At 45.5% G+C, this 25,471-nt stretch overlaps 1 protein-coding gene across 2 annotated transcripts in view; it reads left to right on the top strand.

The window, feature by feature from the left end:
• si:ch211-15d5.11 (oxidation resistance protein 1) overlaps positions 1-25,471 on the top strand; it is a 38,399-nt gene that overhangs the window by 5,332 nt on the left and 7,596 nt on the right. The window contains exons 3-12 of one of the 2 annotated variants that reach the window (XM_046307923.1): positions 736-926; positions 2,401-2,480; positions 6,982-7,092; positions 7,687-7,860; positions 8,530-8,661; positions 12,720-12,904; positions 15,276-15,691; positions 15,863-16,025; positions 16,251-16,428; positions 17,894-18,010. In XM_046307923.1, the coding sequence (XP_046163879.1) occupies positions 736-926; positions 2,401-2,480; positions 6,982-7,092; positions 7,687-7,860; positions 8,530-8,661; positions 12,720-12,904; positions 15,276-15,691; positions 15,863-16,025; positions 16,251-16,428; positions 17,894-18,010 (1,747 nt within the window). Of the gene's footprint in view, positions 1-735; positions 927-2,400; positions 2,481-2,634; positions 2,757-6,981; positions 7,093-7,686; positions 7,861-8,529; positions 8,662-12,719; positions 12,905-15,275; positions 15,692-15,862; positions 16,026-16,250; positions 16,429-17,893; positions 18,011-25,471 lie in introns of those variants that run through there. The other variant, XM_046307924.1, reaches the window with a different exon arrangement.

Here is a 25,471-nt window from a genome sequence, read left to right as displayed (position 1 = left end):
CGAGGCTGTAATCGCTACCAAATGTGCTTCAACAAAGTTCTGAGTAAAGGGTTTGAATAGTTATGTAAATGTGGTATTTTCATTATTATAATTTTTTTTTCCATTTCCAAAAATTTATAAGAAACAGTTTTTGCTTTGTCATTATGGGGTTTTGTGTGTAGATTGATGAGGGGGAAAAAACAATTGAATATATTTTAGAATAAGGCTGTAACATAACAATGTAACGTAACAATGTGGAAAAAGTCAAGGGGTCTGAATACTTTCTGAATGCACTGTATTACGTGTTAGAGCACTCCATCACCATTTTTCATATAGTCACCCTTGTGAATGTACCTCTCCTTTGAAAAAAAAACAAGCACAAACAGTCAAGGGCATTACGTGGGAGAGAGGAGTGGAGGTGCTTGCCAGGAACAGCAACAGCCTATTCTGAACTCCCACAATCCTACCAATATACACTGAACCAAAATATAAACGCAGCATGCAAGAATTTCAAAGATTTTATTGAGTTACAGTTCATACAAGGAAATCAGTCAATTGAAATACATTCATTAGGCGCTAATCTATGGATTTCAGAGATGCCTTTAAAAAAGAAGGTATGGCCATCGATCCATAGCATTCTAAACATGCTCAATGGGTGACATGTCTGGTGAGTATGCAGGCCGTGGAAGAACTGGTACATATTCAGCTTCCAGGAATTGTGTACAGATCCTTGCGACATGTCTGTCTCCCCTCCAGACTGGGGTCCAAGCTCCCTCCTGGTGTTGCTCAGCCCCCCGGCTTCATCGCCGGCCCCTGGGAGACAGGGCCTCAGACCGGCCCAACCAAGGAGGCCAGGGACAGCGGTCAGTCCCACCGTGCCGTGGGGCGTCCCTTAGACCACGTCCGCCACATCCGGAACCCCCAACTGCGCCGGTATTACCTCCAAGGTGAGGTATCTCTTAACATGATTATCTCGATATCTAGGTCAGCCTGTGCTTTGTTTGCCCCAGTAGGGGCTTGGTAGCTGCGTTAGTTCCCTATCAAATTATTCATATGGTGTTTATAAATGTGTTGTGTATTTTCATAGCAAACAACCTACGGAATGACAGATAACACACTCAAAGGAAGGTTGGTAAGGAGAATTCCTCTCTCTGGCATTTATTTATTGGGCTCCCGAATGGCGCACTGCATCTCAGTGCTAGAGGCGTCACTACAGACACCCTGGTTCGAATCCAGGCTGTCTCACAACCGGCCGTGATTGGGAGTCCCATAGGGCGGCGCACAATTGGCCCAGCGTTGTCTGGGTTAAGAGGGGAGGGTTTGGCCGGTGTAGGCCGTCATTGTAAATAAGAATTTGTTCTTGACTGACTTGCTTAGTTAAATAAAGGTTAAATAAAACATTTAAATGACTTATGAGGAATTGTAAAACTGCAGCTAGGAATGCTTGGGAACTTCTCTCAGGATGACATGGATACAAAATACCTGTGGACTCTGTCACTCAGAAACATTCACTCATAAGCACATGATCCTATTGTCATTTCCTCATGCCATCCATAACTGAGGGGACAGGTTTTGCCAGCACTCACAGTAAGACAACAGTGATTCTGAATGTGCTTGTCTGTGGTTAAATGGTTTATTTTCGAGTCCCTTTTACAGAACACAGCAGTATGCTTTTAGTGATATCCATTTAGGTACGATTATTAGTATACCTGAAAAATCACTTGTGTAAAATCTGTTAACTTACTTGTAACAAATCATGTTTGTGACATGTAATTGGTAGCATTTTCACCATAGACCATGTTTATTTAGCTCAAATACTACTTGTTTTCCCTAAATCTGATTATGCATTTTTGTAATAAGTCGCACTCTTTCATTCAAGGAAACAATTATCCAAGAACTGTAGAGGTGCAAGATGCCTTCTGCCTCACGTATTCTAGATTGTAGTATTCGGATTATATTCAGTACCGAGGGCACCCACACAGAACTTTGATATTCTTGTTGGAGATTTTACTTCTGGTCTTGCCTAGGTTGTAGCACAAGTGTACGCGCAGTTTATTAGCGCCAACACATTTACATTACATTTAAGTCATTTAGCAGACGCTCTTATCCAGAGCGACTTACAACACAGCTGCCTTGTTGCAGGCAAGCCTGACATTCAAGGAGAATCCTCAGTACCTTAATAAATCTCCAAAACATCCATAATGCCTCATGTAGGTATTAGAGAGCAGTGCCACATTTTGTAAAGATGCATGCCACACACAGGGCTAGATTTAAGAGGAGGGAGTTGTGTTGCATTAATTAAAATGATTTAAAGGACCGCAAACAAGTAGATTTGGAGAAACGGCTGTTGGATTTCAGGAGCAGAAAGAATTGGTGGAAAGAGTCATCATCTATCTCTGTTTTTACATCTTGCCTTCGTAGAAGCTACATGGGTACCAGAGCGCGCCACAGATAAATCCAGGGAAGAGGGTCAACCATCTGATGACAAAGCAGACTGTATGGTGAGTCACAATCTCATGTAGACCTACTCGTAAATCAATAATGATAACATATTTAAGATCTGCTTTACCCACACACTTGATAACCGATACATTGCATAATACTGTATATATGGTATTGAAAGATGCTGATAATAAATGTTCAAAGGTCAGACGAGCTGTATTTCAGTGAAACAGTGTTCAGAGATTAGTCCCAGATCTTCCCCTATTTCAATGGGTATCCACCGGTATATTCAGAAGCTCTACAACAGTTATAATGGAAGGACAGTGTGTTCCAAGGTATGTGATGAAAATAAATGCTGATAATTCTATTATATACAGATTTAGAAGCTTCTATTACTACAGCTTTTAAACGTTATCAGATCAGGTCTTTCGTAAAGCAGATATGGATATGTGGAACTACTGTAGTAACTTAAATCAAGGCAAAACCATGTATTCAATAACTTTTTTGGGGTGTCTAGAAAATCCCTTTCTAATGCACATCTGTCTAGAAAATATACATTGAATAGATATACAGCATATTAAGAGACTTTTAAGGACCAGTGTAGCTCTGAATCTGGAATCGTAGTGTGACAATGATGTTAGTGTTGATAACTGAATTCGGACGGAATATGTAAAGTAGACAGAATGTCTATGATCCATTTAGGCCCTTTGTATTCTTTGCAGTTAGGTACTTGGACTATAGACTTTTGTTTTACAGTTATGGAAATATGAATGAGTTCCATGTCTATCTGTCATGTAGGATGTGAGGTGGATTCACTAAACCAGTGTTAAAATAATGCCGAACTTGTAGCCTGTATCACTATGGCTCGCCATCAGTTTAAATATGTTTTAACACTCAACACACACACAGAAGGCATTTTTCAACAGTATAGTTTGCAAGCATGCACACACTCACACACACATAGCTATGCTTGAATAATGACTGCATGCAGGGGCACAACTTTAGTTGTAGAAGTGGAGGGGACATAATCTGGCAGAGGGTCCTCCCTCGGAATGTTTTGGGGCATCTAAAGCCAATTTCCTGCATTCCTACTAGGACTGTCCCCGACTGTCCATCAATTGGTCGAAATTTTAAAACCTGTATTTTTCCATAGGCCTATATAGACACACCCTATGTTTTTTTTTTGTTAAAAAAAAATGTTTACCTTTTATTTATACAGGTTTTTCTCATTGAGAACATCTCTTTTCCAAGAGAGACCTGGTCCAATAGCAGCAGGGGGAACAACGTTTCAGACAAAACAACTTACATACACTAACACAACATTAAACAAAACTATCAACACACATACAGTACAACAAAAAGATTGCACATTAAAAAAACACGAAAGTCTTGACTAAAAACAGCTGGCCTAAAAACAATTACACTCTTCTATGATATATACATCGATCAAGTGTTTAAACTCCACCAGCGAAACTAGATCATCAAATGTTATAATATTCAGGAGAGAATTCCAGGACCACGGAGCTAAGTAACTAAAACCATTTCTACCATCACCTGCTCTAATTCTTGGCACTGTTAGAAGTAAATGAGAATGGGACCGGAATTGTTATTTATTTACCGAACTGACTAAAAAAGAACAGAGATAAAATGGCGTTTTACCCAATGTGGCCTTATAAATCAGTGTATACCCGTGTTTAAGCCTAGACCATCCAACAGCTCTGTAGAGATCACAATGATGTGTTAGACGTTTTTGATTTGTAATGAACCTGAGGGCTGCATGATACACTGAATCAAGTGCTCTCAGGGTAGTGGCTGAGGCCTACATGTGTGTTTAATAAAGTCAACTAGGCTATATGTACTGAACTAGTCTAATGCTTTATGCACGCACACAAATGACTTGAGGGAGCCAGAGATCAAGACCGCATAACCAGAAGAACCAAAAACCTGTTTCTGACCCGCCTTCTCCCGCTGCTGCTGACCGTGGAAGAGTTAGTCTTCTGAAGTTGCCGGTAATAGGCTATGCCAGCGGTGGGCAACCTTTTCCATTTGGAGTGCCTGATTTATTGTACCATTTCTACCAATCTGCATACCAGTTATGAGTTTCATGTGCACATTTTCATGGAACAGTTTCATTTAATTTACAATAGTCTTTGTATCTCACAATCATTGTCTGTGGTTAATCTACATTCTATCTAAATGACAATTAAAAGTAACTTTTATTGCCATTGCCAATTATCTAATACATAATAACATACATAAAGCCAACACAAAGACATTGCAGCCTGCAGGTAGAAAATATCCTGATAAAAATAAATATCCTATAAATCACATTGTCTCCAACCATCTTGAAACATTGTATCAACTCTGTCACCCAAAAACTTATACCAGCAAACTTTAAACATTGTATAAAATATTCTGGGCCTTCAGTTTCCCACTCCAGTGAGCTCGGGAGAGAGACATTTTATGACATTTCCACTGGATCAGAGAATTACATTTTTCCCTTTCATGCCGAGTGGTTATCAAAAGGGAGAGAGCTGTAAATATTGTTCAAATAGTTTGAGAACTCATCCTCAATTGATTCTAAAAACAGACTTTGTTTACTTGCTGTTTGAGGTGAATAAAATTACTTTGAGAAGCTTCATTAATGATGGTGAGTTAAAACAATCAGAAATATTGTTAGACATCCCCAAAATGGACATATTCACCAGCCTACAGCCTACAGGTAGACAAGTCCAACTTCTATATGTGGAATCGTGTGCGTGTCCTTATTCAACCTTGACAAAAGCATTTCAAACAAAGGACGATCAATAAATTGACAACTCATAAATGTGATGTGAGAAACAGGGGTAGGTTGTGAGTTCTGTAAAAGACATGTCCGCTCTGACAATGAGAACAGTAAATGACTGGAATAATAGCCTATTGAATGCATTAACAGAAATGACCATTTACCAAACAAACATTGCAGATTAGAAATGATGTGAATTAAAGGTTAATGTAGGCTACTACTGGTGATGTATGTAATGGGGAAGTGATAGACGTAGCAAGCAAGGAAGTTATGAAACAATGAATAATCACAAAATGGCAGGGGAGAGCGCATTCTGGAGAGAGACGGGCTTGTGCATCTGAGCCACAATTCCCATTTTCTTGGACCGTGGCATCTCCATGGCCTCCACTAAAACAGGCGCAAATCACACAGGCGTCTCGTGTGCCATGACATTTTTGTTTCTATTTGCGACTGCTCGACTAAGAAAATCTCATGTTTTCAATACAGACCCCTTTTTGTCATTCCCTAGGCTATTCCATATAAGGCACCCAGACTTTAGGAATTGCACAGTGGACCCTTAATCTAGTAATACATCAAATCTAGTGATACATAACTTGACATTGTGGGAGGATAACCAACCTTCCAATTAATGGACATGCATTTCTTACCTGCTATAAATGCTAGGTTCTTCCGATAACAGTCTTCAGTATCAACATTACCAAGCAAACAAAAACAGGGAGAAGGGAGAATCTGTACACATGCTGATCTTGTGAACCAAACCAAGATCATAAAATAATGCAAATATGTCCCCTTTTGTGTTTTACACCTCCAGCGCAGGAATTACACTTCTGAGTGCATGTAATTCAGTTTCACTGGCATACAGGATGTTCAATGGATGGTCTGAAACTGCAGTCATTTATGTTTGAGATGATATGAACGTGACTGGGCATTCAGACATCTGCATCCATTCATCATCAATATTGTGTTGTGTACTTACTGTGCACCATGACAGTGTAGTCTGTAGATATGTTTATACCGTGTAAGTGTGAAAAGTAGGGAATTAGCTAGGGATACGGACAGATCAATAATCAAATCAAAATCAAATGTATTTATATAGCCCTTCTTACATCTGCTGATATATCAAAGTGCTGTACAGAAACGCAGCCTAAAACGGCAAGCAATGCAGGTGTAGAAGCACGGTGGCTAGGAAAAACTCCCTAGAAAGGCCAAAACCTAAGAAGAAACCTAGAGAGGATCCAGGCTATGAGGGGTGGCCAGTCCTCTTTTGGCTGAGCTGGGTGGAGATTATAACAGAACATGGCCAAGATGTTCAAATGTTCATAAATGACAAGCATGGTCAAATAGTAATAATCACATCCCCCCGTCCCCAGTGAAAGTTGCGCTCCCTGTCTTGCATGGAGTCTGTCAAGCGTTAGGAACATAATTTAGGTCAATGGGCCCCATCTGTCAATAGCTGAGTTTTGGTTGTGTTGTGTGGGAGGCAGCGGATGGAGGATTCGCATTATGTTATTGTGCTTGTTCAGTAATCTGTAATGATAGGTGTAGTAGTAAGTAGCCTTACACAAGCCTTGACTGGTGTAAGCCGGAACACCTCATAGGGCAGCAGCTCTATCTCCCGTGTCTGTAGTCATAGGTGTAGTTCCAGCTAACAAGCGTTCGGAAAATAAGTAGGCCTCAATCTCAAATTAATTTAAAAGATTGGTATTATTTGATCTGATTTTATTTTCATATTGGAGTACCTAATGTGGATTTCTGCACTATGTGTGTACTCACAGGCCCACCATGAAGACACTGTGTTCAGTGTCACCTCCCAGTACAGTAGCCTGGGAGATCAGACCAAGCTGAACAGGCATCTCTCCACCTCCTCCTCCCTCATCTCCCGGGAGGTAAGAAAAAGTCACCATGGTTCCCAACCTTACCAGATGCTACATACATGCATACATACAGTTTATGACACTGGTATCTTCTGTATCTGTCTTTGTATCAGCATTCTGAACATTCTCCTCACCATGAGATGTGACAGGTTATTTATGTCACATCTCACGGTGAGGAGACCTAACACACTAATTGCAGGCCTGTGGGTATGATCAGCTTCATATCATTTGAAGAGAAACGGACAAAATGTGTACATTGTCATCTTTTATCTCCATACGTGTGTTTTTCTTCCAGTATAATGATCAAAAGTCAGCGTAGTGACATATGTTGCTGTTTTGTTTGTCCCTTCCACTATGGATTTGACATGCAAAGTGAGTGACAGAGCATAGCCTTCACCACATGGCATTCTGGGAAAACCTATTTGCATGGTTGCCAATCAAGTGTCCATCCCTCCACTCCAGTAGGCAACAGATGATACCGCAGATGTAAAGTTCAGTTAGAAAGAGGAAGTGGGAGGTCCTAGACTTGGCAGAGTATTATTAACAGCAGTGCTTGAGTTTGTGTTGTTCTGTGTTGTGATGTTTCTACGCTCTTCCATTTTGAAGCACCTCCGCGTTCCCAAGAGTAAAGGCTCTGGCCAAGGCTCACCTCCCGTGGCGACGCACCCTGACCCCGACCTCAGGCTGGAGCCAGAGTTAGACACTGACCCAGGGCTTTCTCCGGCCCCATTGCCCAGCCCTCACTCCCCGTCACCGGACACAGAGTATGACAAGTTACTGGTAAGGACAATGTGGATGAATTTATTCCACAATCCACACAGAAGAGGAAGTACATTTAACAATGTTTTTAAATGATTTAACCATGTTTTTCTGTGTCATGTCGGGCCTTTAATGGAGTGTGTTATTGCTTTTGGTGTGGTGAACCTGCCTGTTCTTGTTAAAAGAGGCTAAACTAGCTTAGCAGAGCTGAAATTGCTCAATAGAACAACAGTTAATGCAGGACTGGGAAAACTTTTAGCTAATGGCAATGATTGATTGTTTCTTCAAATGCTGTTCTTTTGGAAGCTGCTTAGTTAGCTTTCAATGTAAAGCACTGTTTTAATAAATGGATAATGCCTTCTTTAAACACTGCTGACTTTTATTTTAATTTTATTTAACTAGGCAAGTCAGTTAAGAACAAATTCTTATTTTACAATGAGGGCCTGCCCCGGCCAAACCCTCCCCTAATAAATAACCCTGGACGATGCTGGGCCAATTGTGCACCGCCCTATGAGACTCACGATCACGGCCGGTTGTGATACAGCCCGGGATCGAGCCAGGGTCTGTAGTGACACCTCTAGTACTGAGATGCAATGCCTTAGACCGCTGCTCCACTAGATTTTAAAAAAGTGCATTTCCTCTGCTGTGTTTAAAAATATAAAAAAACAGTGCTTGCTTTGATTCTCATAGGATGTGGAGGCAGTGCCAATGCCTGATGGACAGATCTGCCTACTGGCCCTCCCACCTGAGTGTTCCCTGGGGGAGGGGCCAGCGGCCATGCCGTACCTCAAGCTCTTCTGCCGCTACATCACTGACCGCAAGGTGGGTGGAGACGAGTCATTCTCGCTCACTCCTCTCTAACCTCTTGCTGACCTCTGTTTCACCACTCACTCACCTCTCTCACCACCCACTCACCTCTCTCACCTCTCTCACCTCTCTCACCACCCACTCACCTCTCTCACCACCCACTCACCTCTCTCACCTCTCTCACCACCCACTCACCTCTCTCACCACCCACTCACCTCTCTCACCACCCACTCACCTCTCTCACCTCTCTCACCACCCACTCACCTCTCTCACCTCTCTCACCACCCACTCACCTCTCTCACCTCTCTCACCACCCACTCACCTCTCTCACCACCCACTCACCTCTCTCACCACCCACTCACCTCTCTCACCACCCACTCACCTCTCTCACCTCTCTCCCACCCACTCACCTCTCTCACCACCCACTCACCTCTCTCACCACCCACTCACCTCTCTCACCTCTCTCACCACCCACTCACCTCTCTCACCTCTCTCACCACCCACTCACCTCTCTCACCTCTCTCACCACCCACTTACCTCTCTCACCTCTCTCACCACCCACTCACCTCTCTCACCTCTCTCACCACCCACTCACCTCTCTCACCACCCACTCACCTCTCTCACCACCCACTCACCTCTCTCACCACCCACTCACCTCTCTCACCTCTCTCACCACCCACTCACCTCTCTCACCACCCACTCACCTCTCTCACCACCCACTCACCTCTCTCACCTCTCTCACCACCCACTCACCTCTCTCACCTCTCTCACCACCCACTCACCTCTCTCACCACCCACTCACCTCTCTCACCACCCACTCACCTCTCTCACCTCTCTCACCACCCACTCATCTTTCTCAACACCCACTCACCTCTCTCAACACCCTCATGGCATTAACAACATAGATGGAAAGCTACTGAGGATGGTAGCAGACTCTATAGCCATTCCTAACTGTCTCATAGCTAACTGGCTCATAGAAAACCTTTGGGGTATTTTTTTGTGTGGAGCAGATACAATGCTACTGTATTTCTCTGTATTTCTCTGTATTTCCACATGCTTACAGAGAAGGGCACTCAACTGCACTGGCACAAATTACTGATGATTGGCTGAAAGAAATTGGTAATAAGAAGATTGTTGGAGCTGTATTGTTAGACTTCATTGCAGCCTTTGATATTATTGACCATAATCTGTTATTAGAAAACGAATGTGCTATGCCTTTACATCCTCAACCATATTATGGGTTGAGAGCTATCTATCCAATAGAACACAGATGGTTTTATTGAATGGAAGCTTCTCTAATGGAAAACTTGTCAAGTGTGGCATTTCAAATGGCCCTCTAATGATCTATCACTAGCATGTCACCTTAGACTATAAATTGTCAAGGTAAAGGCATATTGATTCAATTGTTGTAGAGATACTCAGCACTTTTAACACCAGTTGACCAAACAAGTCCTGCAGGCTCTAGTTTGACCTCATCTTGACTATTGCCCCGGTGATAAGATCAAGTGCTGCAAAGAAGGACCTAGAAAAGCTGCAACTGGTCCAGAACAGAGCAGCACGTCTTGCCCTTCTATGTACAGAGGGCTAATGTCCACAGTATGGCTCAAAGTAGAGGAGAGATTGATTTCGGTTTGGATGGTATCTAGACGGTGTCCAGATTTTCCTACCATCATATTGTTTCTGTACCATACCTGGATTTACTTTAAAAGATAATTAGTATAAATATAACTTCACAGAGCTTCATTGTAAAGTGTTTAAATGAACCATAAACAATTAATTAACATGCACCTTTGGAACAGTCATTAAGACACTTAACAGCTTACAGACGGTAGGCAATTAAGGTCACAGTTATGAAAACTTAGGACACTAAAGAGTCCTTTCTACGACTCTTAAAAACACCAAAAGAAAGATGCCCATGGTCCCTGCTCATCTGTGTGAACATGCCTTAGGCATGCTGCAAGGAGGCATGAGGACTGCAGATGTGGCCAGGGCAATAAATTGCAATGTCTGTACTGTGAGACGCCTAAGACAGAACGGACAGCTGATCATCCTCGCAGTGGCAGACCACATGTAACATCTGAACATCACACCTACGGGACAGGTAGAGAATGGCAACAACAACTGCCCAAGTTACACCAGGAACGCACAATCCCTCCATCAGTGCTCAGACTGTCCGCAAAATGCTGAGAGAGGCTGGACTGAGGGCTTGTAGACCAGATCCTCACCAGACATCACAGGCAACAACATCGCCTATGGGCCAAACCCACCGTCGCTGGACCAGACAGGACTGGCAAAAAGTACTCTTCACTGACGAGTTGCGGTTTTGTCTCACCAGGGTTGATGGTCGGATTCGCGTTTAGTCGGATTCGCGTTTATCGTCGAAGGAATGAGCGTTACACCAAGCCCAGTACTCTGGAGTGGGATGGATTTGGAGGTGGAGGGTCCATCATGGTCTGGCGCGGTGTGTCACAGCATCATCGGACTGAGCTTGTTGTCATTGCAGGCAATCTCAAAGCTTGCGTTACAGGGAAGACATCCTCCTCCCTCATGTGGTACCCTTCCTGCAGGCTCATCCTGACATGACCCTCCAGCATGACAATGCCACCAGCCATACTGCTCGTTCTGTGCGTGATATTTCCTGCAAGACAGGAATGTCAGTGTTCTGCCATGGCCAGCGAAGAGCCCGGATCTCAATTCCATTGCCCAATTCTGGGACCTATTGGATCGGAGGGTGAGGACTAGGGCCATTCCCCCAGAAATGTCCGGGAACTTGCAGGTGCCTTGGTGGAAGAGTGGGGTAACATCTCACAGCAAGAACTGACAAATCTGGTGCAGTCCATGAGGAGGAGATGCACTGCAGTACTTAATGCAGCTGGTGGCCACACCAGCTACTGACTGTTAGTTTTGATTTTGACCCCCTCCTTTGTTCAGGGACACATTATTCAATTTCTGTTAATCACATGTCAGTGGAACTTGTTCACTTTATGTCTGTTGAATCTTGTTATGTTCATACAAATATGAGTTTGCTGAAAATTTGCTGAAAAGTTTGCTGAAAATAAACGCAGTTAACAGTGAGAGGACATTGCTTTATTTGCTGAGTTTATAAGCAGTGGTGTAGCAAGCACGGTATTATATAGAGCCATGATCACATGGAACTCCCTTCCATCTCAAATTACTCAAGCAAACAGCATGATAACTAATACAACACCTCACAGCACAGCGCCTCTCCCCTATCTATCTGACCTAAATAACTCATAGGCATATGTACACTGAGTGTACAAATCATTAAGAACACTCTTTCCAATGACATAAACTGACCAGGTGAAAGCTATGATCCCTTATTGATGTCACTTGATAAATCCACTTCAATCAGTGTAGATGAAGTGGAGGAGACAGGTTAATGAAGGATTTTTAAGCCTTGAGACAGTTGTCATTCAGAGGATGAATGGCAAGACAAACAAATGTAAGAGGCTTTGAACGGGGTATGGTAGTAGGTGCCAGGTGCACCGGTGTGTCAAGAACTGCAACGCTGCTGTTTTTTTCACGCTCAACAGTTTCCAGTGTGTATGAAAAATTGTCCGTCATCCAAAGGACATCATGTCAACTTGACACAACTGTAGGAAGCATTGAAGTCCACATTGGCCAGTATCCCTGTGGAACGCTTTCGACACCTTCTAGAGTCCATGCCCCGACGAACTGAGGCTGTTCTGAAGGAAAATTGGGGGGGGGGGTGTAACTCCAATATTAGGAAAGTGTTCCTAATGTTTTGTACACGGTTTATATGTACTAATGTATGTATGCATGCAACTGTCCGTAGAACCTATTTTGGTTCTATTGTTCTTATTTAAAATGTGTGTAGTTCAGTCCTTGAGCTGTTCTTGTCTATTGATGTTCTGTATTATGTCGTGTTTTGTGTGGACCCCAGGAAGAGTAGCTGCTTCAGAAACGACCAATGGGGATCCTAATAACATACCTGCTCACCTCTCTCACCTCCCACTCATCTATCTCATCTCTCACCTCTCTTTCTACACATGCTCACCTGTCTCTCTCTCTCTCACTCTCACTCTCACCAGGGTGTGGTTTCTGGTATCTTGCTGGTGACGTCCAATAAGATGTTCTTTGACCCGTGTAAGACCCACCCGTTGGTGATAGAGCACGGCTGTGAGGAGTACCTGCTGTCCTGCTCAGTGGACAGCCTGGCCTCGGTCTCCTTCTACTCTGACATCTCCCACGTGCACTTCAACTCCTCCACACACAGGTCAGCGCTAAATGGCTATGTGCACGTTCAAGGCACACACCGATTTGGTGTAGCTCTGCACAGATCACATCTTCACAATGCCTTGGAAGGCGTTTAACTTATGAGGTCACTATTATGATCTTATATTCTGCGCAGACCTGTGTTAAATTGGTGTATCTCGAATACACACTCTGACTTGTGTAGTGTGGGTCTCTGACATTTTTAGTTTGTTACAAACAAGCAATGTAGATAATCATTGAACCATCTTAACTGCTGTGAAAAATATTTTCAGTAACCCAAAATATTGTATTTTCAGCTGTTTAAAGCTGGTGTACAAAACAGAACAGGAAGCATAGCTTGCATAGAAATAGCTCAGATAGAACAGATCTACCACTTCTTCGACTTTCTTTCAATGAGAATGACAAATCTATAACTCACATTTCTATGTGAATTTGGTCAGGTCTCCCAAAAAGTTAACATATTGCAGCTTTAAATACTGTATCATCTCTAATATCTAGCAGTGGAAATGGGGTATATGATACGATAGGATATACTATATTGTCCATTTACATGGAAATTCATTTTGTGAAGGCAACATACAGATACACAAGAAAATAATACACTATAATGCATTGAAAATGGGAAACACTGGAAAGATAATAATAATGCAGACATCATTATTCAGTTTATGTGGTCTACTGTCCAACCGTGTATTGGGCCTACATCTGTCCTAGGACCACGGTTCAGCAGCCTCCATCTGTCCTAGGACCACTGTTCAGCATCCTACAGCTGTCCCATGGCCCACTGTTCTGCATCCTACATCTGTCCTATGGCCCACTGTTCAGCATCCTACAGCTGTCCCATGGCCCACTGTTCAGCATCCTACATCTGTCCTATGGCCCACTGTTCAGCATCCTACAGCTGTCCTATGGCCCACTGTTCAGCATCCTACAGCTGTCCTATGGCCCACTGTTCAGCATCCTACATATGTCCTATGGCCCACTGTTCAGCATCCTACAGCTGTCCTATGGCCCGCTGTCCTATGGCCCACTGTTCAGCATCCTAAAGCTGTCCTATGGCCCACTGTTCAGCATCCTAAAGCTGTCCTATGGCCCACTGTCCTATGGCCCACTGTTCAGCATCCTAAAGCTGTCCTATGGCCCGCTGTCCTATGGCCCACTGTTCAGCATCCTAAAGCTGTCCTATGGCCCACTGTTCAGCATCCTAAAGCTGTCCTATGGCCCACTGTCCTATGGCCCACTGTTCAGCATCCTAAAGCTGTCCTATGGCCCGCTGTCCTATGGCCCACTGTTCAGCATCCTAAAGCTGTCCTATGGCCCACTGTTCAGCATCCTAAAGCTGTCCTATGGCCCACTGTTCAGCATCCTAAAGCTGTCCTATGGCCCACTGTCCTATGGCCCACTGTTCAGCATCCTAAAGCTGTCCTATGGCCCGCTGTCCTATGGCCCACTGTTCAGCATCCTAAAGCTGTCCTATGGCCCACTGTTCAGCATCCTAAAGCTGTCCTATGGCCCACTGTTCAGCATCCTAAAGCTGTCCTATGGCCCGCTGTCCTATGGCCCACTGTTCAGCATCCTATATATGTCCTATGGCCCACTGTTCAGCATCCTACATCTGTCCTATGGCCCGATGTCCTATGGCCCACTGTCCAGCATCCTACAGCTGTCCTATGGCCCACTGTTCAGTATCCTACAGCTGTCCTATGGCCCTGGCCCACTGTTCAGCATCCTACAGCTGTCCTATGGCCCTGGCCCACTGTTCAGCATCCTACAGCTGTCCTATGGCCCTGGCCCACTGTTCAGCATCCTACAGCTGTCCTATGGCCCTGGCCCACTGTTCAGCATCCTACAGCAGTCCTATGGCCCACTGTTCAGCATCCTACAGCTGTCCTATGGCCCTGGCCCACTGTTCAGCATCCTACAGCTGTCCTATGGCCCACTGTTCAGCATACTACAGCTGTCCTATGGCCCACAATTCAGCAGCATGATGGCCATCGGAATGGAACTTGCTCCTATTCTTGCTGAACAGTGGGACCTTGTATCTCCTTCCAGAGGGCAGCAGTTCAAAACATTTGGCAAGATTGTGTGTAGGGTCCTCTATGATGCACTTGGCCTTGTCCCTCTCCTGTCTATCATAGCCAATGAAATTGGCCCATGGACATCTATGGTGTCAAGGCATGTTTGTTGGGTCAGATATTGCAGAACATGCAACATACACTGAGTACACTAAACATTAGGAACACCTTCCTAATATTGAGTTGCACACCCACCATTCATTTTGTCTTGTCCATTCACCCTCTGAATGACACACATACACAGTCCATGTCTCAATTGTCTCGAGGCTTAAAAAGTATTATTTAACCTGTTACTAGGTGGAATGGAACTAAAAACAGTCAGAAAACTGGCTCCAAAACTGTCAAGATGCTCGAGCAGGGTGGGAGGCGAAGCAGCAGTAGCCCTCCACACCACAAGGGGGAGACTGTCCCAGCACTGGTGTCTGCTGCTACATCAGAGCTGAGGTCTGCCCTGGCTCTGAGCCTGGTCCAGGGGTTCTCTGAGGAGGAGAGGAGCAGTGACATGGCTGAGTGGCAGCTGGAGGGGAAGGGTAGTCCGCTGGAAGAGCTGGCTGTGCAGTCATCCAGGACTGTGGGAGGAGCTGTGTTGAGCAGTGCTGCCACCTTCTGTTGTGGTGGACAAGAGGCAGCAGGGACGGGGAATAAAGTGAGGATGGAGCTGGTGGACAGAGAGGGTACAAAGAAGCAGCAGTCTGTCAGGAATCAGACACCAGGTAAGGAAAGGAATCAAGTCAATAGGTTATTATCATGGTTTTATCCCAATGAGTACTGTTTAGTTAATTTTTCTCCATCCTTCCCCCTCTCTCTTTCCACCTTTCTCTCATTCTCTCTCTCGCTTTCTCACTCCCTCTCTCTCCCTCATTCTCCCCCTCCCTCTTCTCCAGGCCCCTCTAGACTGTCTTCAGGGACTTCTGGAGGTCTGGTGTTTGTCAGGCTGCGACTCCAGCAATCCACTGGGAAGAAGAAAGGTGTGGCTGCAGGCTTGCTGCTGGGGACAAACAAAACCTTACCCCGGAGGGACTCCTGGTTCGCCTTCTCCCAGGAGAGGTAACAGTCTGCAGTCTGGAGCCACAGAAACAGACTGTTTTAGTTTAACATTAACATTCCGTTTAGATTCTGGGAACATTAACACCTCACAATGACAATGTCTAACATTAACATCAAGTTTAACATGTCTCCTGTAGCGATTTGAATTGCTGTTGAATGCTGAGGAATGTAGGCTTCAAGTTTTTTTTAGTTAATCAAAGGCCTGTCGTGTCTTGTCGTCTGTAGCTCAGATGAGCTGTATGCCTACATGAACCACTGGAGGCCTGGCCTGTGCATGCTGGAGGGAGGGTCGGAGGAGGGCGATGAGGAGGAGTTTGTACTGGTTGACGACAGAGAAGAGGAGGAGACGGAAGAAGAACAGGAGGTGTCCAAGAACCATGGGCGGACTGGGGAGGACTGGGAGGTAAGTCTGGATTTTAGACTAAGGAGAACTGGGAGGTCAGTCTAGATTTTAGACTGAGGAGGACTGGGAGGTAAGTCTGTATTTTAGACTGAGGAGGACTGGGAGGTCAGTCTAGATTTTAGACTGGGGAGGACTGGGAGGTAAGTCTGTATTTTAGACTGGGGAGGACTGGGAGGTAAGTCTGTATTTTAGACTGAGGAGGACTGGGAGGTCAGTCTGGATTTTAGACTGAGGAGGAATGTGAGGTCAGTCTGTATTTTAGACTGAGGAGGACTGGGAGGTCAGTCTGGATTTTAGACTGAGGAGGACTGGGAGGTCAGTCTGGATTTTAGACTGAGGAGGACTGGGAGGTCAGTCTGTATTTTAGACTGAGGAGGACTGGGAGGTAAGTCTGGATTTTACTGGGGAGGACTGGGAGGTATGTCTGGATTTTAGACTGAGGAGAACTGGGAGGTAAGTCTGGATTTTAGACTGAGGAGGACTGGGAGGTAAGTCTGGATTTTAGACTGAGGAGGACGGGGAGGTAAGTCTGGATTTTAAACTGGGAAGAACTCGGAGGTAAATCTGTATTTTACTGGAGAAGGCTGTGAGGTAAGTCTGTATTTTAGACTGAGGAGGACTGGGTGTTAAATCTGTATTTTACTGGGAAGAACTGGGAGGTAAGTCTGCATTTTACTGGGGAGGATTGGGAAGTAAGTCTGTATTTTACTTGGGAGGATTGGGAAGTAAGTTTGTATTTTACTGGGGAGGACTGGGAGGTAAATCTGTATTTTACTTGGGAGGATTGGGAAGTAAGTCTGTATTTTACTTTGGAGGATTGGGAAGTAAGTTTGTATTTTACTGGGGAGGACTGGGAGGTAAGTCTGGATTTTACTGGGGAGGATTGGGAAGTAAGTTTGTATTTTACTTGGGAGGACTGGGAAGTAAGTTTGTATTTTACTTGGGAGGACTGGGAAGTAAGTTTGTATTTTACTTGGGAGGATTGGGAAGTTGTAAGTCGCTCTGGATAAGAGCGTCTGCTAAATGACTTAAATGTAAATGTAAATGTATTTTACTAGAGAGGACTGGGAGGTAAGTCGGGATTTTAGACTGGAGAGGAATGGGAGGTAAGTCAGGATTTTACTGGGGAGAACTGGGAGGTAAGTCAGGATTTTAGACTGCGGAGAACTGTGGAGGTAAGTGTATTTTACTGGGGCTGCATTTTAGAGTTGAGGAGAGTCATAAAGAAAGGCTAGAGTGCCTGATGTGGACATACAGGTAAACAGCAATACATTGCTTTTGACTATAGCGTTAAGTAAAGACCCCTTGTGCACACCATGGCCTGGGGAAGTTTGGGCAATTGTTTAAAAGTTTGAGACGTGTTTAGGTGGGGTCAGGGTTTATTGTTTGACATGTGTGTGTCAAGTTTTCGTGACAATGGGATTTTTAATGGGTTTATAACTAGGTTGCGTGTCTTGTTTTGCAGCTAGTGACAGTGGAGGATGATAGAGGGAGACTCCCCCTGGACATGGACAAAAATCCAGAGGGACTGTGTGAGATCGTAGCCCAGAGTCGCATTTTAGACGCATCGCTTGTCAGAGAGGTGAGTGTGAGCACATATTCATAGACAGAACTTCACAAAACACACGCTCTGTCTCATCAAATCACACACACATTCACAATGGAAGATCATTCACAGATCTCATCCATTCTTGGATAAGAAGGAGAGACAATTACTTAATTAATCCCAAATGGGAAATTAATGTCGCTGGCCAGCGCCACACATATAGAAGAAATTACACACGTTACTCTACTTGCCTCTACTTCCACAAATGCGTTGACTGGTCTGGGTTTAAAGTTAAATCCAGAGTCTGAGACTGAACCTCACTACTTCTGCCTCAGGCTCCCTTGAGCAGCCCTGGCCTTCAGTCAAACACAGTGCCATTCATTTACTGAACCTTCGTACTGAGTAGAGTACTGAAAATATGCAAAATCTCTACTGTGGCCATGTTTCACAATGGAGGGTCAAGTAGGAAGGGATCAGGTATGAAGATCCAATATAGCCATTTTTATATCTGTCATATTATTTCTGGGTAACAATTAAGTGATTATGATTGTGATTATTATGTGATTATCTTTTATTAAAATGGTCAAAAATAAAGAAATATAGCTTCTTAGCGAAGATACATTTTTAAGCAAGAATTCTGCTAGGAGTGGTCTGAGTGGAGAGGGGCAAACTGAAAATGAACTGTTATTGTCAGAGGGGTTTGGAACTCTATTTTATTATTGTGTCTATTAACAATGTTCCCTATTATTTTTTGAGTCACCGAGAAAATTGTAGGTCTTGTGAGCGGAAACTTGAACATTGTGAGAATTATGTGCAACTTCCGGCGCGCTTTTACGGTGAACACTGAGGCTGTACCCTTAAGGTTTTAGACATTATTGTGGCTGCTCGAGCATATTGTTGGCCTATAAATTCACCTATTTGAAACCACTTTACAAAATAATTACCATACAGAGAATAAAACAATGTAGGCCACCCCTCTGCATATTGGCTTATTTGCATATTCAAGCCTGTCTCAAAATACAAGACATGAGCTTTTTACCGGACTGTCCTTTCAAAGACAGCTTGAAATGTAGCGAACACATTCTGTGCTCTTGTAGGATGCAGTAACTCCCCATTGCTGACCTATACTTATCGATAACTGGGGTTATAACTCGCTAACGAGCAAAGAATATCCACGAATATCCACTGATATGCACTCTGATCTGAACTGATCTGAAAAGCTCAATCACTCGCAGGTGATTGAAAGACTGCTTGTGGTCTACCCCAGCCAATAGAAATCGACTCCTTTGCGCTCCTTCTCTGCCTACAACAAAATCACAGACTCAATCTTGCCAAGTTCGATTTGGTTTGGTTTGTTGCATTGAAAAGGGGCTGATATAATGTTGATTCGACCACAGAAAAAACATTGATCTATATAGCACAAACCTCATGGGAATGTGAATTTTAATCTCTTGCGTCTCAGCGCGGCCTGGCATTTCTTCTGCGTGGCAGTCCTGGAATAGATATGCTGCCACACACACACGAGTGCAGTGTAGAGGGAACATTATCTATTATCTAATTTACCGCCTAGTGCACCAGGCAGGCCAAAATTCCGTCCCACCACAATAGGCTGCAATTAGCCATTTCAAGCGGTCTTTTCAAACAGCTCTTACATTTAAAAGAGCATAATCATAATTTTCACAATTTCGCGTTATTATTCCAAACTCGGTGTGGAAATATACACAGAGGGTACAGAACATTAGGAACACCTGCACTTTCTTCAATCAGTGTAGATGAAGGGAAGGAGACAGGTTGAAGAATGATTTTTAAGCCTTGAGACATGGATTGTGTATGTGTGCCATTCAGAGGGTGAAGTCCATATTTACCAGTATCCCTATGGAATGCTTTCGTCACCTTGTAGAGTTGAGGCCGCTCTGGGAGGGGTCCTACTCAATAGTAGGAAGGTGTTCCTAATGTTTTGTACACTCAGTGTAAATAAAACACAGGAAAATCACGTTTTTTTACATCACTTTGCCCAGCGTCGTCCAGGTTAGGGTCTGGCCGGAGTAGGCAGTCATTGTGAATAAGAATTTGTTCTTAACCGACTTCCCTAGTTAAATAAAGGTTAAATAAAAAATTAATTAAGCAGAGCAGTGCTGTGATCACTTTGAACCAATACATGATCTAATGAGCCCTGCATGTCATGCTGGTGAAAGAGGACCCAAAAGCGACTTGGCGAAAACAGAGTCTTTAATCCAGTAAAGTAAATACAATCAAAAAAACACAACTTTCACTCGAAATGACGAGGACAAACTGGAGACTCGATCTTGAACAGCAGGTGAACAGCAGGTTGCCTCGGGAAGGCACTTGAACCAAACAGACTCAGACACCTGCTCACCACGCAGCATCTGAGGAAAACACGACACGACAGGGCGATACACAAACACAGCACGGTGAATTCTAGACAAGGAACCGACGGGGCAGAAACGAATAACAAGGAGAGAAATAGGGACTCTAATCAGGGAAAAGGATCGGGAACAGGTGTGGGAAGGCTAAATGATGATTAGGGGAATAGGAACAGCTGGGAGCAGGAACGGAACGATAGAGAGAAGAGAGAGCGAGAGAGTGAGAGAGGGAGGGGGAGAGAGGGATAGAAAGAGGGAAAGAACCTAATAAGACCAGCAGAGGGAAACGAATAGAATGGGGAGCACAGGGACAAGACATGATAATAAATGACAAAACATGACAGTACCCCCCACTCACCGAGCGCCTCCTGGCGCACTCGAGAGGAATCCTGGCGGCAACGGAGGAAATCATCAATGAGTGAACGGTCCAGCACGTCCCGAGACGGAACCCAACTCCTCTCCTCAGGACCGTAACCCTCCCAATCCACTAAGTATTGGTGACCCCGTCCCCGAGAACGCATGTCCATGATCTTATGTACCTTGTAAATAGGTGCGCTCTCGACAAGGACGGGAGGGGGGAGGGAAGACGAACGGGGTGCGAAGAAAGGGCTTAACACAGGAGACATGGAAGACAGGATGGACGCGACGAAGATGTCGCGGAAGAAGCAGTCGCACAGCGACAGGATTGACGACCTGGGAGACACGGAACGGACCAATGAACCGCGGAGTCAACTTACGAGAAGCTGTCGTAAGAGGAAGGTTGCGAGTGGAAAGCCACACTCTCTGGCCGCAACAATACCTTGGACTCTTAATCCTGCGTTTATTGGCGGCTCTCACAGTCTGTGCCCTGTAACGGCAAAGTGCAGACCTCACCCTCCTCCAGGTGCGCTCACAACGTTGGACAAACGCTTGAGCGGAGGGAACGCTGGACTCGGCAAGCTGGGATGAGAACAGAGGAGGCTGGTAACCCAGACTACTCTGAAACGGAGATAACCCGGTAGCAGACGAAGGAAGCGAATTGTGAGCGTATTCTGCCCAGGGGAGCTGTTCTGCCCAAGACGCAGGGTTTCTGAAAGAAAGGCTGCGTAGTATGCGACCAATCGTCTGATTGGCCCTCTCTGCTTGACCGTTAGACTGGGGATGAAACCCGGAAGAGAGACTGACGGACGCACCAATCAAACGACAGAACTCCCTCCAAAACTGTGACGTGAATTGCGGGCCTCTGTCTGAAACGGCGTCTAACGGGAGGCCATGAATTCTGAATACATTCTCGATAATGATTTGTGCCGTCTCCTTAGCGGAAGGAAGTTTAGCGAGGGGAATGAAATGTGCCGCCTTAGAGAACCTATCGACAACCGTAAGAATCACAGTCTTCCCCGCAGACAAAGGCAGACCGGTAATGAAGTCTAAGGCGATGTGAGACCATGGTCGAGAAGGAATGGGGAGCGGTCTGAGACGACCGGCAGGAGGAGAGTTACCCGACTTAGTCTGCGCGCAGTCCGAACAAGCAGCCACGAAACGGCGCGTGTCACGCTCCTGAGTCGGCCACCAAAAGCGCTGGCGAATAGACGCAAGAGTGCCTCGAACACCGGGATGACCAGCTAACTTGGCAGAGTGAGCCCACTGAAGAACAGCCAGACGAGTGGAAACAGGAACGAAAAGGAGGTTACTAGGACAAGCGCGCGGCGACGCAGTGTGCGTGAGTGCTTGCTTAACCTGTCTTTCAATTCCCCAGACTGTTAACCCGACAACACGCCCATAAGGAAGAATCCCCTCGGGATCAGTAGAAGCCACAGAAGAACTAAACAGACGGGATAAGGCATCAGGCTTGGTGTTCTTGCTACCCGGACGGTAAGAAATCACAAACTCGAAACGAGCGAAAAACAACGCCCAACGAGCTTGACGGGCATTAAGTCGTTTGGCAGAACGGATGTACTCAAGGTTCTTATGGTCTGTCCAAACGACAAAAGGAACGGTCGCCCCCTCCAACCACTGTCGCCATTCGCCTAGGGCTAAGCGGATGGCGAGCAGTTCACGGTTACCCACATCATAGTTGCGCTCAGATGGCGACAGGCGATGAGAAAAATAAGCGCAAGGATGAACCTTATCGTCAGACTGGAAGCGCTGGGATAGAATGGCTCCCACGCCTACCTCTGAAGCGTCAACCTCGACAATGAATTGTCTAGTGACGTCAGGAGTAACGAGGATAGGAGCGGACGTAAAACGTTCTTTTAGAAGATCAAAAGCTCCCTGGGCGGAACCGGACCACTTAAAACACGTCTTGACAGAAGTAAGAGCTGTGAGAGGGGCAGCAACTTGACCGAAATTACGAATGAAACGCCGATAGAAATTAGCGAAACCTAAAAGCGCTGCAACTCGACACGTGACCTTGGAACGGGCCAATCACTGACAGCTTGGACCTTAGCGGAATCCATCTGAATGCCTTCAGCGGAAATAACGGAACCGAGAAAAGTAACGGAGGAGACATGAAAAGAGCACTTCTCAGCCTTTACGTAGAGACAATTCTCTAAAAGGCGCTGTAGAACACGTCGAACGTGCTGAACATGAATCTCGAGTGACGGAGAAAAAATCAGGATATCGTCAAGATAGACAAAAACAAAGATGTTCAGCATGTCTCTCAGAACATCATTAACTAATGCCTGAAAAACAGCTGGCGCATTGGCGAGACCGAACGGCAGAACCCGGTACTCAAAATGCCCTAACGGAGTGTTAAACGCCGTTTTCCACTCGTCCCCCTCTCTGATGCGCACGAGATGGTAAGCGTTACGAAGGTCCAACTTAGTAAAGCACCTGGCTCCCTGCAGAATCTCGAAGGCTGATGACATAAGGGGAAGCGGATAACGATTCTTAACCGTTATGTCATTCAGCCCTCGATAATCCACGCAGGGGCGCAGAGTACCGTCCTTCTTCTTAACAAAAAGAACCCCGCCCCGGCCGGAGAGGAAGAAGGCACTATGGTACCGGCGTCAAGAGACACAGACAAATAATCCTCGAGAGCCTTACGTTCGGGAGCCGACAGAGAGTATAGTCTACCCCGAGGAGGAGTGGTCCCCGGAAGGAGATCAATACTACAATCATACGACCGGTGAGGAGGAAGGGAGTTGGCTCGGGACCGACTGAAGACCGTGCGCAGATCATGATATTCCTCCGGCACTCCTGTCAAATCGCCAGGTTCCTCCTGAGAAGTAGGGACAGAAGAAACGGGAGGGATGGCAGACATTAAACACTTCACATGACAAGAAACGTTCCAGGATAGGATAGAATTACTAGACCAATTAATAGAAGGATTATGACATACTAGCCAGGGATGACCCAAAACAACAGGTGTAAACGGTGAACGGAAAATCAAAAAAGAAATAGTCTCACTGTGGTTACCAGATACTGTGAGGGTTAAAGGTAGTGTCTCAAATCTGATACTGGGAAGATGACTACCATCTAAGGCGAACATGGGCGTAGGCTTCTCTAACTCTCTGAAAGGAATGACATGTTTCCGAACCCATGCTTCGTCCATGAAACAACCCTCAGCCCCAGAGTCTATCAAGGCACTACATGTAGCACCCGAACCGGTCCAGCGTAGATGGACCGACAAAGTAGTACAGGATTTTGATGGAGAGACTTGAGTAGTTGCGCTCACCTGTAGCCCTCCGCTTACAGATGAGCTCTGGCTTTACTGGACATGAATTAACAAAATGTCCAGCAACTCCGCAATAGAGGCACAGGCGGTTGGTGATCCTCCGTTCCCTCTCCTTAGTCGAGATGCGAATCCCTCCCAGCTGCATGGGCTCAGTCTCTGAGCCAGAGGAGGGAGATGGTTGCGATGCGGAGCAGGGAAACACCGTTGATGCGAGCTCTCTTCCACGAGCCCGGTGACGAAGATCTACCCGTCGTTCTATGCGGATGGCGAGAGCAATCAAAGAGTCCACATCTGAAGGAACCTCCCGGGAGAGAATCTCATCCTTAACCACTGCGTGGAGTCCCTCCAGAAAACGAGCGAGCAGCTCCGGCTCGTTCCACTCACTAGAGGCAGCAAGAGTGCGAAACTCAATAGAATAATCCGTTATGGACCGTTCACCTTGGCATAAGGAAGCCAGGGCCCTAGAAGCCTCCCTACCAAAAACTGAACGGTCAAAAACCCGAATCATCTCCTCTTTAAAGTTCTGGAACTTGTTAGAGCAATCAGCCCTTGCCTCCCAGATAGCTGTGCCCCATTCTCGAGCCCGGCCAGTAAGGAGTGAAATGACGTAAGCAACCCGAGCTCTCTCTCTAGAGTATGTGTTGGGTTGGAGAGAGAACACAATCTCACACTGCGTGAGAAAGGAGCGGCACTCAGTGGGCTGCCCGGAGTAGCAAGGTGGGTTATTAACCCTAGGTTCTGGAGGCTCGGCAGGCCAGGAAGTAACAGGTGGCACGAGACGTAGACTCTGGAACTGTCCAGAGAGGTCAGAAACCTGAGCGGCCAGGTTCTCCACGGCATGGCGAGCAGCAGACAATTCCTGCTCGTGTCTGCCGAGCATGGCTCCTTGGATCTCGACGGCAGTGTAACGAGCGTCTGAAGTCGCTGGGTCCATTCCTTGGTCGGTTCCTTCTGTCATGCTGGTGAAAGAGGACCCAAAAGCGACTTGGCGAAAACAGAGTCTTTAATCCAGTAAAGTAAATACAATCAAAAAACACAACTTTCACTCGAAATGACGAGGACAAACTGGAGACTCGATCTTGAACAGCAGGTGAACAGCAGGTTGCCTCGGGAAGGCACTTGAACCAAACAGACTCAGACACCTGCTCACCACGCAGCATCTGAGGAAAACACGACACGGCGATACACAAACACAGCACGGTGAATTCTAGACAAGGAACCGACGGGGCAGAAACGAATAACAAGGAGAGAAATAGGGACTCTAATCAGGGAAAAGGATCGGGAACAGGTGTGGGAAGGCTAAATGATGATTAGGGGAATAGGAACAGCTGGGAGCAGGAACGGAACGATAGAGAGAAGAGAGAGCGAGAGAGTGAGAGAGGGAGGGGGAGAGAGAGGGATAGAAAGAGGGAAAGAACCTAATAAGACCAGCAGAGGGAAACGAATAGAATGGGGAGC

This window comes from Oncorhynchus gorbuscha, linkage group LG17 (genome assembly GCF_021184085.1).
Source record: "Oncorhynchus gorbuscha isolate QuinsamMale2020 ecotype Even-year linkage group LG17, OgorEven_v1.0, whole genome shotgun sequence".
Lineage (NCBI taxonomy): Eukaryota > Metazoa > Chordata > Actinopteri > Salmoniformes > Salmonidae > Oncorhynchus > Oncorhynchus gorbuscha.
This window is presented reverse-complemented; position numbering and strand designations above follow the sequence as displayed.